The 18,024-nt window shown below is 45.8% G+C and overlaps 1 protein-coding gene across 16 annotated transcripts in view; it reads left to right on the forward strand.

Annotated features, from left to right (window-relative positions):
• Positions 1-18,024, forward strand: part of LOC121587858 (low-density lipoprotein receptor-like) — a 157,148-nt gene that overhangs the window by 54,674 nt on the left and 84,450 nt on the right. Inside the window, exons 1-2 of one of the 16 annotated variants that reach the window (XM_041905090.1) lie at positions 11,114-11,264; positions 11,950-12,459. The exons of 13 other annotated variants lie outside the window; for them this stretch is intronic. In XM_041905090.1, the coding sequence (XP_041761024.1) occupies positions 12,276-12,459 (184 nt within the window). In that variant the 5' untranslated portion in view covers positions 11,114-11,264; positions 11,950-12,275. Of the gene's footprint in view, positions 1-11,113; positions 12,460-18,024 lie in introns of those variants that run through there. 2 more of the 16 variants (XM_041905091.1, XM_041905089.1) reach the window with 2 other exon arrangements.

Consider the following 18,024-nt stretch of genomic DNA (forward strand, 5'->3'; position numbering starts at 1 on the left):
CGCAATGTAAAGTGAAAGTTTAGATTCTCTTTTTCAATTCTGTTTTATCGTGTTTTATCTGCTTTTGGGAAGCGTTGAACTTGATGACTTTTGAAAGCGATGAATATTTTCATTGAGAGTCATTCTTCTATAACTGCAATCTGAAAGGATTGAAGTGATGGAATTATTGTTTATGCTTTTATGACATTTATATAACAGTACAGGCGACATGAACATTTACTAACTTGATTATCAACTTGAATAAGTTTAGTAATTATTTCAATGCTTCATGCGATGAAAAGTTTCACTTGTTATACTCCATTTGCTTTAGATTTAGCTGTAACAAGACGATGATAAAGATCAATCTGTTCATTATATCATCTTTCAAGACGCTTACTCAAGTAATGAACAATATTCGTAACGTTTCTCATGTCTTCTTTGATAGGTTAACACTTACTTTTTTCTTCGATCGAGTGAGTGGATGATTTTGTTTTTTTGAATCCTGAACGATACGTGCAAGAATTTTTCGCTTCTTTATTTGAAAAATAAAAAAATAAAAAGTTATAGCTGTCGTCTCGGACGATGTCTTTGTCGCTGTACTGCTTTGCAGTTAGCAAAAACGCCGCGCTGAATCGTTCGGTTCGCATATGCAGATGTGTGCCATCCTTCTTGGCAGTGGAGGAAATCGATTTGCGGCGAGCTAAACGATGGGAGGAAAACACGAAATGGCACACCCGAAACCATGAAGCATCTCAAGCGCTTCGACTTTTCTTTCTGCACAGTTCGATTTCCATGCGAGTGAAAACTGTTTAGCGTGCTCGTACGTAGAAACGAGCTCGGCAACCGGGCGGGAAGAGGCGAAATCGAATCGAACATCATTAAAATTCATTTGCGTTTAACCATGCTCCTTCTGCATCCGTTTTGCCGTGAAGGTTGGTGGGAGCGTAGGGAGGGGGGAGGGGGGGTGGGTGTTAGCATATATGTAGCATGTGTGGGTGGTGGGCGCCGTGTTTCCTCGAGAATCAGTTGCCAGTGTGATAGGCTTCGGGTTTATGGCGGAAAACAGTAGAACGGCAGCGGTCCCTATCAGGTATAGAATTGTTGGAGCAAAACCTTCCTGGGAATGTATGTGTGTATGTATTTATATGTGCGTGTTGTGTGTTAAGGAAGCAACTTGTGCGATGAAAAGGAAAATGGATTTTCTTTTATTCAAATGTGTGGCCATTTGATTCGAACGATTCCAGGCGACCCTACACATACACACACACGGACAGCGAACTGTGATGTATTCTTTGTGGAGTGTTCGCTTTCTTTAGAGTTCGCGCGTCTCGCAGTTCACCTCAAAGAGCCGGAAGCTTAAAAGCGAGTCACAGATAAGGCGTAAACGATCGCGTCGACATTAGTAGGTTTGAATTTTGCTTGATGCTTTGTGACACGTGTATCATTTATGTGGTCGCTGGCGAACTGCTTTGTTGATGATGAAGGGTGTTTGCGGTACATAAGATCTGATGAAAAATAAATACACATTGTATACAGCGCAACACATACCCATGAACTGTTCGCGTTATGTGAATCCGTACAAGATTTGGAGCTCTTACTGTGTACTCAAATAATGCAATTGAAATCAGCGTGCACAAATAAATCGATAAATGAGTCGCAATGCAGATGAAACACTCTTGTGAAACAGATATTTTGACTTATTAAAAACATCTTTCACTGAAATATTTGTCAAAAATGGTTAACAAATAGTGTTATTCTGTTCTTGTGATATTATAAATTTGCGTTACAGAGAACTCTATGCTGATGGAATGTCCGTTGTGCAGGGTATTGTGTTATGGTTCCTGTTGATTGAAGTGTTCTTCGAACTTCTTCTGTAAAATAATAACAAATCAACCAGCAAAATATGATCGTTTGCTTATCGTTGCTCATAATTCAGCTGATGAGCGACTAGCTCTGCAGCGTTTGCAGTTTGAGTGCCGACGCCTGTAAACCTGCTCAGCCCAGTCCACTGCTTAGGCTAATCACTTATCAGCAGCAGCAGTAGCAGCAGCAACAGTCATCTCAAGCAAGCTGGCGAGCGAAACGGGCGCACTGTACGCGCCAACTGCTGTGCTGACAGTCTTCTATGAACTGCTTCTTTTCTAACCAGTCCCGCAATCAATCTCTATCGTCTAGCGTCATCAGGCAGGCGCGGTACACTCCAGTTAACTTCCGCGTATTTTGGACCACGGCTACTCCGGCGAGCTATTGCGCAATTCAGCGATCCCGCGCGCCCTTTCCGACGGGCGCAGAAAGTGCGCAGATTGCAACTACTGGTGTGTTATCTTTGTAGGTTAGTAGGGGAAAGGGCAGCGGCAAATCGCAATGAAATTTCCGGTGGGTAAGCGAACCTTTCACGTCAGCAGCACGCGCCAATGGCGACGCTCAAGACGACCGATCGGTGCATCGTGTGTGCATTGTTTCATTACGGTTGCTGTAGCTGGCGAAGGGCTAAACAAGCCACGGGCTCGTAATGTGGGTCAATTTCTAGCGAGCGAGACGAGGGCAGCACAGCTCTCGGTGCACAGTTCGATCACGTCCGCCGCTCCCAGTTCCGTAAGCATCATTTTTGGGTTTGAAATAATTATGATCTGCAGCGATCGGCGCGTGTGTGTGTGTGTGTGTGTGGATGTGGTTTTCCGGTGTGCGGTAGTACGTGAGTAAGACGTGCAAATTAATTAGCAGCACTCGTTGTCGCTTTTAGCACTGCTTCTGGGCCTGCCTTTGGCAGAAACGCTGAAACTGAGCCTCGTTCGGAAAGGGAGCTGTGCTTGTGAATAGGCCGGTATGATGCGACTTCCCACGAAACGGGCGACAAACCACCGAGAACGCGGGGGTAAATCAGCCTCGCCACCAATATGCGATTAGTTTCATGCACTGCGTCGGCGGGGATGAGATGATGTTTTATGCAAACGCTGCGGCGCCGTGTGTCACATGTCGTCGGCTAATTGGAATTAGCCTCGACTGGAACAACATATTCTGACGGTGTATGTGTGTATATGCTTCTACCATCCGTCAATTCAATCCTTTCTCTATCTAAATTTCTAATGACTCATCAACAGACGCAGTAGCGTCCTAAAATAGCATACCAACCAGGCGAGAGGAATGCACTGTCCAGATCAGCCCCGGGGCCCAAGTCGGTATATGTCGTCGGTCAACATCCATGAGCTCTGTAACCGGACTAGCGAGAGCGTAAGATGCTGGTCTCGTACGGTGCACGGCCGACTTATGCCTGTCTAGTCCGGTGGCATGGTTCGGTGTGTATAGATAATGTATGGAAAGCAGCAAACTAAATGTCGCGAAGGAGGAGCACTGTTGCTCGGGTCGGTACTTTTGTGTCCTTCCGGGTTGGGGGCAGTAGCATCTCACTGCCGGCAGAAGAGCCATCATTTGCACTACCATAACTATGGGGCATCCCCGAACGAATTTGGACCGTGGATCGGCAACATTGGTCGCCGGTATGGACGATGTCTGTGTTGATGAAATGAAAATGGTCCACCGGGGCTCCGCTTCGAAGCCACACAGGCGCGTGGTTCCCGTGGGAGAACTACGTCCCACCCACCCTGGACTGCAGGCCTAATAATTACGTGTCATAATAGGAAACCGACTATTTCGGAGTGGGAGACGGTGTTTGGTGGTTTGGGCTTTCAAAATGAGCTTCACAATTAAGCTATCCAAGGAACGAGGGACGTCGATGACAACAAAGATGAGACAGGTCATGATGATGGTAGTTTAGTTGATGGATTGGCCTGTTGAAAGCGTCAAAGGTAAACATTCCCTGCGAAGCACTGTGTCTGCGATAGGAAGCTTTTACTAGCAATTTAATGTGCACTGCGCGAGGAAAGAGCTTTCAGTACAGCAGTATAGTGTGTTGTACTGTTGAAGCAGTTGATAGGAATATTTGAAATTAGCGAAGCTACAGTGTCAAGCGAGTGCCTTTGAGAGAATAAATTATACTACGGGATGTAAACATTATCTCTGCTAGTTTAAAATAATTCAGTTTTTTTAAAGGTTGCCACGTAATGCTACGCTTATAAAACTTGAGCAATGGTGTGTGGAATTTCATACGTAGTTTGTATTGGAATTCTAAATAATAATGTTTTGTTATCCCGGAAGTCGTTGCTTTATCTGATAAGAATAAAAGTGAAGAAGAAATACAGCCGTTGTACAAGGATAAAACAAAAAGTATCGTCTCAGTATGGTGATGTAAGCTGTACCAATGGATAATTTGGTTTCCTGGAATATGGCGCCAACACATAACTCGCCATTTGAGGTTACTTTTGATGATCGCCTGCTATGCCGCAATCGCCATTAAACGCCATATTATAGTCCCACATTCTTATCATCATAATTTTGATAAGATTTGACGAGAAATTATACCAGCCATTGGGGCGTTAAGGAATTATAATCATGACCGCACCCGGCCTCGTACCAATTCTCGGGATAGCCTTGGTGAATTGCTTTGGCTTTTAAAACCACACGACATTCTGCACGACGTCCCGTTGACCTGCTCCTTTTCGCGAAAGCCGCGCTGTGAAGCTCCATCAATTCAAATTCCCTAAATGACGCTTTCGCGAAATCATCAAACCACGCCCGCTCATGCCACTCCCGCACCGCCAATTTTACCACTCGAATGTTCAGTTTTAGCCATCGGTGGTTTCCCGCAAGGATCGACGACAACCGCCACAGTGGGCGAGATGGCAGCAGGCACGGGACAAACTTTTTACCCAGTGCTCTCTTGCTATGCTGCCACCACCGGCACACGGTGGTGCAGTGTGGGGCGAGCCAAGGCCTGGTATGCCACAAAAAGTACCCCCCCGGCAAATGGTTGCGTGTTGCGGTCGGCGGCGGCAAAAGGCACACAGTCTTGACTGCGGTGCGGTCGGTGCGTAATTGATATTGAGTTTCGCGAAAAGTTTCATCCCGCGAGCGTGCACCGTGGTAGGGATAGTAGGGATGGTCACAAGGACCGGGTGGCGGATCAGTTGGTGGAGGACCTGGCCAGCTGCGATGCTTGCCACCGGGCTAAACACGGGATGTGTCGGGTTGCCGAATCGCGGCACTATCTTCAAACGCGATTTTAATGAAGCGCGTCTCGTGGCCAATTACAATATACGCTGGAATGCGTGAAACTTCAGATGCTGTTAGTTTCCGGTAGAGGCATGCAATAACCAAATTCACAAAAAAAAGAACTGTATTATCTATGCGAACGAGCACTCTGGCTTGGAATTGAGAGCATGGTATTAGTCATCAGATGGATTTTTTCTCCTCCCTGAAATGTACTTTTATTTTCAAAATAAAAAAAGGTCGTAGTCATCCTGCTTTGAACCGACCAACGGGACGTGTGAAATTGATGTTTACAAACATCTAGGCAAACGATAGGTTTGTTTGCTGACATAACAAAGTTAATCAGAACATTTTTAAGACGTAGATGGAATTTTTTATGCAGTCAACATCACCACATCAAACTAATGCGCTAAACAACAAGCAACGCTTAGTGTGCAAAACAATTATTACTTGCGGCTAATCACTCAGCCGTAACCCACAATCAGAGGCGGTGATTTCTACGTACGAGGAACGTTGTTTTCGTTTCACAAGTGTGTGTAATTTGATGACTTCGCCTGATCAGGGTTAAAGTTGAACTACTTGTTGGCTGGATTAGCGTCCTGTCCATCTAACATACTGAAGCTATTGATTCTAAACTTAGTCACTTCTTCGTTGAGACGAAATAGTACACAACGAATTCAATTTTATCTGAGGTTCTTCCGTCTTCTGATGTCTTTGAAGTATAAGCTCCTATAATTTTGTGTTTGATCAGAACCTTTGTTGAACAAACTAATACAAAATCATAATCATACATGTTTCCAACGAGCATCCTATAATACAACTAGATCATCCATCCCATCACAACACAACCTTCCATTTAGGCATTCCAATCAATCGTGTGTGTTGTTGCTGACGATGCGTGTTAAATTCATGTGAAGGAAAAATTGGCATTCAAGTAGCATCGACGCTTACACAAAGACGTGTTGTAAGGCATTTGAAAATTCTAATCGTACACCTCCGCGAGCAAAAACGAAACTCTTGGCAGCAGCGCCCTCTGAGGGAAAGCTTTTCCACCAGGCACACTGTTGAAATGTCAAATGTGGAGACTTACTGGTTATCAGATTCTATAATGCGAATGATAAGAGAATCTCGTGGCTTTCATTCGCGTTTAACCACAGGCTCGTACCGATTCAATACATATCATCGTTTTATCGATGAAAGGCATGTATGGTTTGAAGATTTAGTACGATTATCGTAAAATCCTTACTGTGTACAGTATAGTCCTGAATGTGACAAGAGTTAGAGCTTATGAATTTATAAGGAAATCTCATTGGATTTTACTTATTCGCTCAGCAAAAGAACAACCCCCTCGTGCATTTGATCATGTCGCCAAAATATTTTTTTAGACACATGGAAAACCTTTCTACAGCCTTACCCTTTCGCGGTAATAGAGACGTTTCACCTGATGCTGGACATATTGCACGTCAAAAAAGCGTCGACATAGAACTCGCGTGGCAAAATTTCGAAAAGAATGTCCTGAATCTCCCTTCGTGAAACTCGAGCGCGTCGTTTGCATGATTTCTTCCCTCCCATGCCGTCGGTGCGCGCGAGTAAGAGTTTAAGAAATGAGCGTTCTTTTCCCGCAAGACGTCTATACGCCTCACAGAAGCTGACAGTTTCAACAAAACACTTTTGTTGGGATGAGTTTTTGTTGTTGCTTATTTTCTTCCCCTTCCTTGGGAGTTCGTTTGGGAGATCCATTTCCTGCGACTATGATTAGCATATGTTGGAATAAATTACCAGTGTATAGGAAATTTAATAAGCAACAAGCTGCGAGAGCTAAAACGAGCACTCAGTGGAATGCGATAAAGCAACAACAGCAACAACAAAAACGCAAACAAAAAGATAAAGCTAACACCCACCCTCACGAGAGAATCTAAGTGTGTGACATTGATGGTGAAATTTTCCTTTTTTTCCTCGCTTTAGCTCACAGGTGACACCTATGCCGACTGATGGATTCAGGCGCTAGTAAAAAAAAGGAATGGAAAAAGATACGACCACCGTAACGTTCATGCCATCTCCCAATCGCCCCAGTGGGCATGGTTCGTTGGACATAAGCTCGTGCCGATTTTTAAAGACATGAAATCAAGCGGATGTGCCGTCATGTTGTGAATATTTTATGCTTTATCACTATCACCGGGGGAGGGTTTTTCATAACGATCCGGGGGCTGATATTTTTGAGAATTGTCTTGTCTCTTTCCTCACGGTGTAAGTTCCTAAGGAATGTTTTATTTATAGTCGGCGCTATGGTAAAATTTAAGGCGTTGTATTTTTTTGTAGTAAGCCTTGGTGTATGACCATGTGTTGCGATAAGGAAAGAAATATTGGAGACTGAATGCTCATACCGGTATTTTGAAATTTAATACATTAGCGATCCTTGGCATTTGTTGAGCCTTACCGTCAATTTTATTTGTAATATTCACAAAATGCTCTACCAATGCACCTATTAACCCATCCCACGTGTGCTATAATTAAAATTACAAACACATAATTCTAATTCACATTCGCTGTCACCCAGCATTATCAGCCCATGTTCGACCTAGGTGCCAAATGTATCTTCAATACTTATATTTGCACTGTACATTATCATCACCGTTCTTCGCAGTGCTTCCATTTTGTTTCTCTTGCACCAGGGAACACACAGGTGGCTGATGATATTTGACATTTGAAGCACGTGGAAAAGAGCAAAAAAAAACCTACGAGCTTAACAACACCGGCTGAGGACCGTGCTCAAGCACATGTAAGGTGTGGTTAAGTTCATTCTGGGTTGACTTCTTCAACCTATCCCATACACACAACAGCAGCAGCAGGCTGAAGTGTTAAGGTATAGAATATCCTGAAGATGGCAAAAAAAGACAACCTCACCGAGTTGTCTCGATACGGTCGCAAGACGAAGGCACACCAAAGAGCGTCACGGTGGCAGGCAGCGCCACCGAGCACGTTGTGGAAGCGTCGTTGACATTGATTGAATTTCTTGTTCCGTAAAAGATAATCCTCCCAGCCAGCCACCCCCGCTCCCCTTGTGCACCCACGTAAAAACTTTCGGGCCGAAGCTCGAATTTTTATCCTTGGTCGATGTCGCGGTAGCAGTGGTGGTAACCTGCAAGTTGGACCGAGGAACGAATTCGTACGTTTGGCTGCCACTTCAGCACGTGCGTGTCGAGGGACGAGGAAGTGCGAGGGTAACATATTTGTGCCTATCGCCGGGAAACACATTCGGTGCTGAAGAGAAGAAACTGTCCTCGTCCGCGTTGAGGTGATTTTGGTACCAATGGGCGTTATTTGAAGGGTGGGTGTTGGGGAGGAAAAGGGAGAAAAGTCCGAAGTTGTTTTACGGTTTTATTAGCAAAAGCGAAAAGCGAAAGGCCACAAAAAAGGCACACTGTACACACGCACTCGTTAGGCGCACGCGAGTGTGCACATCATCTGTCTTGTTCGACGGCGAACAAAAGCATTCAGCGCGGGAACCAAAGTTTTCCCACTAATGATGCCTTAACATGTCCGCGCATTTCAAGGACCTGATCCGATTTCCTTCACCGGTGTTTGTTGTTCTTTGCCGGCTGTTGTTGTGCCTTGCTTTTCGCAGGGAACTTTTTGCAGATTAAAGTTTTGCTGGTGCTATGTTTATCTTGGTACCGACTGTACAAACCGATCTGAAGACAGATTGGTGATTGGTGCTTCAAAAATGCGTGATTACCTTTTTCACACGCAATGGAAATTCGATAAGTGCCTACGGTCACCGACGACCGTACCATCGTTTGCCATTTGTAAAACATTTGCTCTCAGCTTGAAGTAGAACTGGTATCTTAACAAACCGTCAGTGACAGAATTATAGCCTTAAGCCTACAGTGTAGTTTACTTTTTGGTAATATTGTTTGTACTTTCAGAATCATAGTTTGCGTAATAGGCAATCAATTCATCCATTTGCGTTTCTAAACGAAAACGGGAATACAATTACGGAGCATCTATTCAGCCTCAAAATCCCTTAAAAGTACATATATAAAGTAAGACGTTAACAGGTTTGAAACTCACCAATTTTAAGAATTTTTAACAGTAAAAAAATCACGCAACTTAATTACCTAAACATATTACACTAGCTACAAGAGAGCATACTTCAGCTATCTTAAAAGCGAGCAACATGTCGAAACTCGGACAAAATGTGGCAATTTAACCAAATTCAAGGGTCATAAACTGGAAAGTGCTCTTGCACTACCGACAGACACAGAGAGAGCAAAAGTGAAAACAAAAGAGACGGAGAGTGATACTAGGCAACGGACATGGATACTATGGAAAATATAACACTATGCCGGGTCGAAATGCACAGGGGAATCGTTTAGTCGAAGAGTACGATGCGCTAAAAAAAGCTTTCACGGCCTCTCGCAACTTTATCCTAGTTGACACGAACGTTACAAAATATCTTAAACATTCGGGGTACCCCAGACCCTTCTCCGCCCTCTCTTCTCGCTCAAAAGAATCTCTGGAGAGGATACTATTATTTTCATTCTTTATTGTAAGGTTGCTATCGCAACGGGAGCAACGTGAGTCTTTATTGTACAGCACTCGTTACATTCGCATACATGGATAAACTCTCACAAAAAGGCTATCTAAAGGCACCACCGCTCACTGGAAACTGAGTTGCCTGAAGCCAATGCATTTCACCTGGGGAAATTGTGGAGCAACTATCGCGCTCAGCACCTGTACCGCCATCATTCACCAGCACGTTTTGTCTGTGTGTATTTACCTTCACGTGTGGAAAGCGTGCGGGCTGTGAAAAATGTCCATTACCTGATTGCTTCAATGCACGGCCCCGGCATGGTTTACACTTTTCTTTTTGTTCTGTTTTGCAATGGGAGAATAAAAAAGCAACCATGAACACATGACAAAGGTGACGCTTGGGAAAACCTGGTTGACAAGCTTCCAATTCGGGCTGCAGGGAACCCGTTTTGATTGGCTGCTGTCTATAGTGAAAAGTCGAGCAGTGAAGCAGTTGTAGCTGATGGCGTGGTGCTGGGCGGTATTTATCGGGCCGAACGTGATATGGGTGGCTGGCGTTTGTACGTTCATGAATAAATAATTAGATTCAACAGCTTGTTAGCTCTGAGTTTCGTTGGTTGTCTTTGTAAGTGCGATGAAACTTTCTATTTCATTATGATTTTCTTGATGTAAGAAAAAGCCAATCTGGTGACGACCTCCGTTAAATATGTTTGTTGGTATTTAATGATCGTTGCGTATGGCATATTAGTAGCACTTACACATATCAAACACTTTACAAGCTCATAATTAAAATATCTCCTAATTAGTAAACCTACCTCAACACACTTTGCCGTTAAGTTTGCAGTTATTTTTCGTTGTGCTCCGCCGAAGTTCGTACGTATGGTTCTTCCGGTGTTCATATCGTGTAACCTTTTTTAACTGATAGCGCGTAACCCTCTGCCCTTAAGCTCAGTAATAGATGCCGACGGCAAAGGCCCCCCCGCGCCACGAATAGGTCCCATAGAAAGTATGAGTGAGAATAAGCTTACCACTCAATTCGCCACATCGACTGGGGTATTTCTTATCAAGTCGAGTCACTCGATTATATGAGCTAAAGAGACCTGCCACGAGCCACAGGCATCTCTAGCGCCTTGAGTGGTGGCTAACCAATCTGGAACTGGAAGCGACACGGTACCCAATCGCTCAATTCCAGTAGTGATAACACGAAATTCTCTAGTAAAATGAATTGCAACAAGGTCCAAGGCGCCCACCGATAAGCATTGAAGGCTCTCCCACATTCTGAACCCCTAGAGCACAAGAGAAAGAGAGACGAGACTAGGCACAGCATCCGACGCCGTGCGAGAGCAAAACCGCGAGAGCTATCGCTGAGCGCCCGAATCGGAATGAGATGCTGGGGAAAAATCGATGATAATCGTCGTCCCTGAAAGAGTGCTAGCCCTTCGGACCTGGGCATCTCCCGCTGCAGAGCAGAGAGCAGAAGTTTGCAACGAAAGGACCGATTCAGTATGTCAGTGCATCTCGTGGCGTAATGACTGCGAGTCTGAACGGTCGCTTCATACTGCGAGGACCTTAGTCGTGTGCTGACTCCGTCGTTGCAATTTCAACAGAAAAAAAGAAAACTAACTGCACGGTAGGATTGTAAAACTGTGAGTGAAGTGTTTTGATCTTGAGAAGTGGATCCGTTTGGGAGCGATTTGCTACGAACGTTGGCAAACGCAATTCATTTGCTAGAGCAAGTGTTTATTTGTTTGTTGTAAGACTGTTACTGCATGTTGTAAAACTATTTTAAGTGGGTTTTCATGCAGCCCTTTCGGCAGCATTCCCGCTTCTCACAGCGAGAATCTTTCACTGCAAACTGAAAAGACGATTGAAGATATTTAGTGTTGAGTTGTTGTGTGTCGTTTAATCTGTTTTATCTTCTTGGTTTGAGCAGTTTGTTGCATCATACAGTAGACGCCGTGTCATTGCAAAGAAAGATTGATTAATTATGTGAAAGTTGTCAGCCCGTAGCAACGTGACATTCGCGCCAACGTGCCAATCCAGTCTGACGATCTCCGACCTCGTCTTCCGTTGAAATTCAGCTGATAGGTTGCAGTGGCTCAGTTGCATCATATGATAAGTTGCTGTTTGAACGTGTTGTGGTGGTTGAAGTGTATCTGAGCGCTTGGGTGAGCGTGTGTGCTATCAATAAAAAGAGAAAAAGAGAGATAGAGAGAGAAAGAAAGAGAGTGAGAGAGAGAGAGAGAATTTATGCGGCGGCACTTTGACCGTAAGACGGAAAGGTGCTAATAGTATAAATGATTTTATAGTATTTTCTTCACATCATCCTAGCATCGTGGCGTTCTGGAAAGATTATAGCAGAGTGTAAGAATTGATTAGCCCACACGAAACATTTCGACATCCCGTGCTGTGGCAAGTGATTGGTGCATGAGTGCATATGTGCTGTGGTACTGACCGAGCCGTAAGCAAAATATAGCAGAGGGGTCGCTAAGGTGATCCTCGATTTGGGCCGATAAGTTGGGCTGTTTGTAAAGTGTACCGGCACCAGCTCGCCAATAGAGGTGTTTGCGAACCGTTCTGCAGCACACTCCGCGTCCCTGTTACCGGAGGGGGACAGTCTTGGTAGTGTGAAAGATTAATCGAAACCGGCCAGCACGATGAAGCTCCGTGTGGCAATCACGTTCGGGGTGATCAGTGCCATCCTGGTGAACTACGTCCAGTCGGCCATCCCCGTGCAACCGACGACGACGACGACGACAACCACTGCAAAGAGCGTACTGGCGACTACGTCCGCGGTGCCATCGCTTAGGGTTTTTGGCAAACCATCGTCATCGAGTGAAGGTAATCCACATCAAGCAGTTGTGAATATTCCTATCAGCAGGAAGCTTTAATCTGTAACGCTCTTCGAGTGGCAAAAGATATAAATTGAGCATTGCGAGGGCAAACTCTGCTCGAAGTGATCAAGCAAAACCGTACGATATTTCAAAGCTACCCAAGCGCAAGCCCGATGGTGATCCTTTTCTTTTAAACAAGTTTCGAGCTTGTTAGAAACTGAACAGCAGCCTAGTAAAAGTATTGCAAAATCGGACCGTCGGGGGGCGTCGGGGTGGTCTGGTTAGCTAAGTTAAGTTTCTTATCTTGGTCTGTCCACCACGCTTGCCGCGTCCACCAACCCAGAAAACAAAACGGCTACGAATTAATACCGAAGGCGGCAAACAAACAAACATGGCAAGCAAAAAGCAAAACTTTGCGCCCGCCTGGCTTAGGGGGTTTCGCCTACCATGTTTTCCCTCCCGAAACGTCTCGAGTCCGGGCAGCAAATCCGCACCAGAGAGTGGTTTGTTTTTGGGGGAGAAATTTAGGTGCGGCCCCCGGAAGGACGATGTTGTTGTTTTATGCTGTTCCCCGTCTGCCCTGTTTCCTTTCCCGGCACACCACAGCAGCAGCAGCCAACGGGATGGCCGCAATGGCTGAGCAGATACGGAGAGCTGGAAATAAATGCGCTGCTTGGAGCCACTATCCCAACAGCCGCAAAGGGCGAAAAAACGCTACCAAACTAAGCCAACCATTTCCCGCTCGGTTCGGTATTTGGCTAAATGCTTCTCCGCTTTTATCCTCGTATTTTTTCCTACATGTATGTTTATTCTTCCCCGTCTGGTTTGATGCATGGCGGTGAAGAGTTCTTCCTTGTGTAGTTCGCTGTCGTTGTTCGATAGTCCGTCTCATGCTCTCCCTCGCACCGTTACATCGGCACAACACACCCGCATACAGAGCCAGGGAAAAACGGACAGACGAAAGCTACCCTCCCTCCAGCACGTCTAGCCACCATCGCATTGCCCTTTTGCACTGGTTTGGCCGTCAAACTTCAGCAATGAATTAATTCGTCAAAATCGAAAAACTTTTTTATTAAAACAAACACACCATGCCGCCCCGTCGTCGCCCGGGCAATGTCGGACAACTTTTTTTTGTTGCAGTCGATCTTTCCTTTCCTCCATCCGTGCTACCAACAAACCCCGAAAGCGGACGGATGGAATGCGAAAGCTTTCCCGGGTACGGAAAAGGGTCGCGGCGTGTGTGTTGCTGCAGGTCCGATCCGGATCAGGCAGCCTATTGAGAGGTGCGGCGGTACGAGTGGTTGATTTGTTGGCCAAGAAGTTTTGCGGCTCGCCTCGGCTGTGATCAATCTTCCATCCGGTCCGGTTGACCCAGTGGGCCAGGTTGGAGGGTGATTGAAAAGTTTGCGGCAAGGCACCATATCCTTCCCCGGAGCATGCGTGCGGCGCTGGTTGACTTGCGCTGCCGTTGCTGCTTCTCGAACTTTTCTCGATGACATTTGCCAACAAATCACTTCATCAAAAGTGATTAGTCATCGTTACAGTGTCACGCTCGGGACTCTTGTGGGAGCTTTCGTGCCGTGGTGATCATGAAAATCGCGAGCTCCTGCATAGGGAAACGGTCCGCAGAATGCATATCTCGATGGCAGCGCTATCACCATCATCTTCGTGGTGCTGCCCGCGTCACAAACTTTGTGCGTTTGTTGGCGTGTCGAGATGGTTCATCTCCCACTTTCGCTCCGACCGTAATCGTCGTATCTCCGCTCCGCAGTTCCATCGATAGCATACTTGCCATTCTGTTTTTTTTTCGTTTTTACACATCGCCATCTTGGCTTGCAACGATCCGGGGACGCGCATCAATCGGTACGGTGGGGCGCTTTGTGGTTTGTGGTAAGCGAAAAACTTCAATATTAAACATAATGCATGATTTGGCTTTTCGCAGCTTTTGCCGAAGCTACCGGCAGCTGGAAACAGGACAGACTGGGGGCGGCGAGGCACCATAACACGTGCCAGCTAATGGAAGGAGCGGATCTGTGCTGGTGTGTGTGCGTGTCTGTTTGTGCACCTCACGCTTAGTGGCGCTCCAGTCGGGTGACCAGTCCAAGAGCCGCAGCAACTTCTTGCACACTGTTGTTGCAAAACTTCTGGCTCCGTGCGCTGGGAAAAGCAGTGCAATGTTAGCTTTTTACGCTCACTTTTTTTCCATAAACTTGCCGCGTAATATGGTTCCTACCGTTGCTGCCGTGCCTTCCTCCGGTCCCCGCGGTGCAAAGTTTCGTTCGACGAAAGCAAGCGCGATGATGGAAATAAAGTCGCTTGCTAAGACACCGGTTTTGGGTGAGACGGCGCTGTAGATGGTGATACGGTTACTTCTTGTGCGCTGCCAGCCCGGCTCCGCTAGTGGCAAGCTTCGATAGCGATAAACGAACGAAGAAGCAAAAACAAAAACCACCACAACATTTATTACAACCAGCGGATAATCTACACCGCGGGCAAATCCTGGTGCGAACACTGCTCGCGGTAATGCCAATGACGAAACGTCCGGTGCGTAAAACCTTGGAGCAATTTGTGCGCTGTACTTTGTTTCCTCCGTTTTTTTTTTCTTCTTGTTTTTACTCTAAGCGGCCCAGTCCCGAAATCGTCCCAAATCCGCTACGAAATCCTATTAAAGATTTCCCATTGCTTTGGCAATAGAAACGGAAATACAATTTAGCAAAGCAGCGCTGTTCGTATAAATCTCTCATTTGGATTAGCATTTTAAATTGTGCTCCCGTTCTAGCGCATGCCGGACCACTCTAATGTGTGTTTGTATGTGTGTGGGTGGGTGTGCGAGCAAAAAAAAAAGTTTTCTCATTTTGCACAGCAGCTGTCTAATTTGATTGCGGAGGTAACGAGTAAAGTTTAGCGCTTAGCTGGGTTAATGAGAGGAGTTTACACGTTGCCACCCGCAACCCACGGACCACGTTGCACCGGCGGGCTGCACAGTGTGTGAGCGCGGGCAGGAAAGTTGTTATAAAATAACCGGTTGCACTGTGTGCAAGCTTAGTGCGGCTGCTATTATTCAGCCACGCACGTATAGTTTTAAGGTGTAGCAAAATATTGTCCCAAGCCATACTGGCTGAATGTTGCGCACCGGTGGAAGAAATGCAGCACAATAAATCACAACAAGCCGTCAACGTTTTGAGACGCTTTCGAGCGACCGTCCTGCGTTTTCCACGAAGGCCCAAACGATGCTTCCTGCTGTTGCTAGTCTCAAGTGATCAATTTGTTTATTCATCCTGCTTCCGGTACAGATTTGTACAATATCTTTCTCTTCCATGTTGTAAACCAAACACTCGAAGCATACGGCGCAGCAGAACAGGCTGCAACCACGGGGGCACTGGCAAGCTGAAGCGACTTTCGCTACAACAGCGTACACAGGTTGGAGCGTTCTCGTGGGAATACGCCGGTGGTGCCTTTTGCTGGTACTTGGCGCAGGAACATCGCAGGAAGATCATTTTGTCCATATTCAAATGGTCGTATCATCTGCAACGATGCAAACGCTGAGGGCCGGCGCGTTGATTGCATCAGACAAATGATTTCCATCAACGCTGATTCTCAATGCCAATCGCCTCTTTCTGCACTCCAAAACAATGAGTGGCGAAGAGTGACAGTTGTCGCTCACCTTGCAGCACTTAATCATATTCGATTTAAAACGTTACCAAAGAAACGCACAAAAGGGAAGTGGGAAGGCTCCCCGGGTGTAGCTAGGGCAGCAGTCACTTCAACGTCGCTGTGCGGATGGTTCGTACCGACGTACCTGCAATCGGCGTCTGTCCAGTCGTTAGTGTAAATTCATTGCACTTAATTGCATTTTATAGTGCTGGATGAAAGAGTAGCACTTATATGCGTAACCGTGGTAGCACACCGCCCCGACGCAAACTACAATTGGGATGAATATTGAAAGAGCCTACGAGGAATGTAATCAGAGGGCGCGGATTTGTGGAGCATTCGAAAGAGGGGACCTGAGGTGTAATGAGCCAGCGTTACTTCTCCTTCCCGTCGAGACCGGCTGGACTGATGTAATTGTTGCCACCAGTTGAGTATCCTAGTCCGCTTTACCGATTACTTCCCTGCGTAAAAGTCGCGCGCCGGTAGCAATCGTATCGATCCCAAACCACCAGGCAAGCTGGCAGCGCACTGTCCAACACCTTGAAAAGTTCGATATTGGAATTACTTTTGAAACGCATCTCGGCGGAACTAATGAACCAGTTAACATGAAGATGAAGTTGCCAGGCCCGATCGTTATGAATGCTGCGCGCGAGCTAAGTGTCGAACTGACAAAGTTTTCCCCTGTGCGGACGCATTCTCTTCCCGTACGCGTTTGCTTGCCCTTATTCTGCCCGACCATTGTGGTTCTTGGCCCGGGCCCGGCCAGGAGATGCACAACGACCGATAAAATTCACAACCCGTTTTTGTCGCCACTCAGTCACTGACAACCATTTAGTGGTAATGGATTCATTCGTTCGTTCTGCCCCGTCTGCCGCGGAGTGGCCATCAACGGATCTATCGATTCTGGCGTGACGCTGGTTTCTCACAAACGTTACTGCTCTCTCATCGATCCCTTTGCAGAATCCAGTTTCCGCGTTCCAGTTTCCTCGTTTGGAGGTTCGCAAGTTTTCGCACTGTGTCGGAGTGTGGAGCACTGTGAAGGTCACTATCGTTTATTGGTTGGGCGTGACTTGCAAAAAGTGTGCGGGCTAGATAGGGCACGGCCGTCGCAGTGTGGTTGGAGCGCTTAATATTGATTATATTTTAAGGAAGCAGTTTTTGTGGCAAAGTAAACCGGAAGTCCGGAATCTTTTCATCCTGCGTTTTAGCTCGACTGACGAGAGACGCTCGTCTTAGTAACCTGTGTAATTAATGACGTTTCGAGCTGATTTTTACTGGGGAAATACAAATCTATTGTCTTCAATCCTTCAGCTACACTCCCGAATCACACTGAAGTAGTAAGAGGTTTGCTGGATCGATTGATATTATTTGTTTGGTTTCGGTTGGTTTCCTGATTGTGGATTGAATATAATAAAAGCTATTTTATTTGTTCTACCTGGCAACGTGGTTTTCGCGGCAAGGCTTTTTATTGATTCTACACATTGCGTATTGTTATCTGCGAACAATAAAGGATTCTTTTATTGCCTCTCTGTGTGAAGCCCATAAATTGGAGCTCATTCAAATTTGTCCTTTGCGATGGGGATTGCTATTAAGCGCGAAGTTGCCATGGTACAGGTACACATGAAATATTGCAGCTTTTACTTTGAATGGAATTATTTTTAGGGTTATGCAAATGCATTCTTTTGGCTTATTGAACAGGTGGCATTGTTATGCAAAAATTTTTCAACATATTATCATAATTTTTCACGCACTTTTCAGCTCAACAAATAACGATACCCACTAAAATATTGTGCATAGTTTCAGTAAATTATCTTATTTCCCCTTTAAAAATCGCTCCTTTCGCCGCGTTAACATTGCCAAGTGAACCATTTATCTGATACGATTCAAATATTTACAAAGTAATTATAGTGGAGAGCACGGG

Source organism: Anopheles merus, chromosome 2R, assembly GCF_017562075.2.
Source record: "Anopheles merus strain MAF chromosome 2R, AmerM5.1, whole genome shotgun sequence".
Lineage (NCBI taxonomy): Eukaryota > Metazoa > Arthropoda > Insecta > Diptera > Culicidae > Anopheles > Anopheles merus.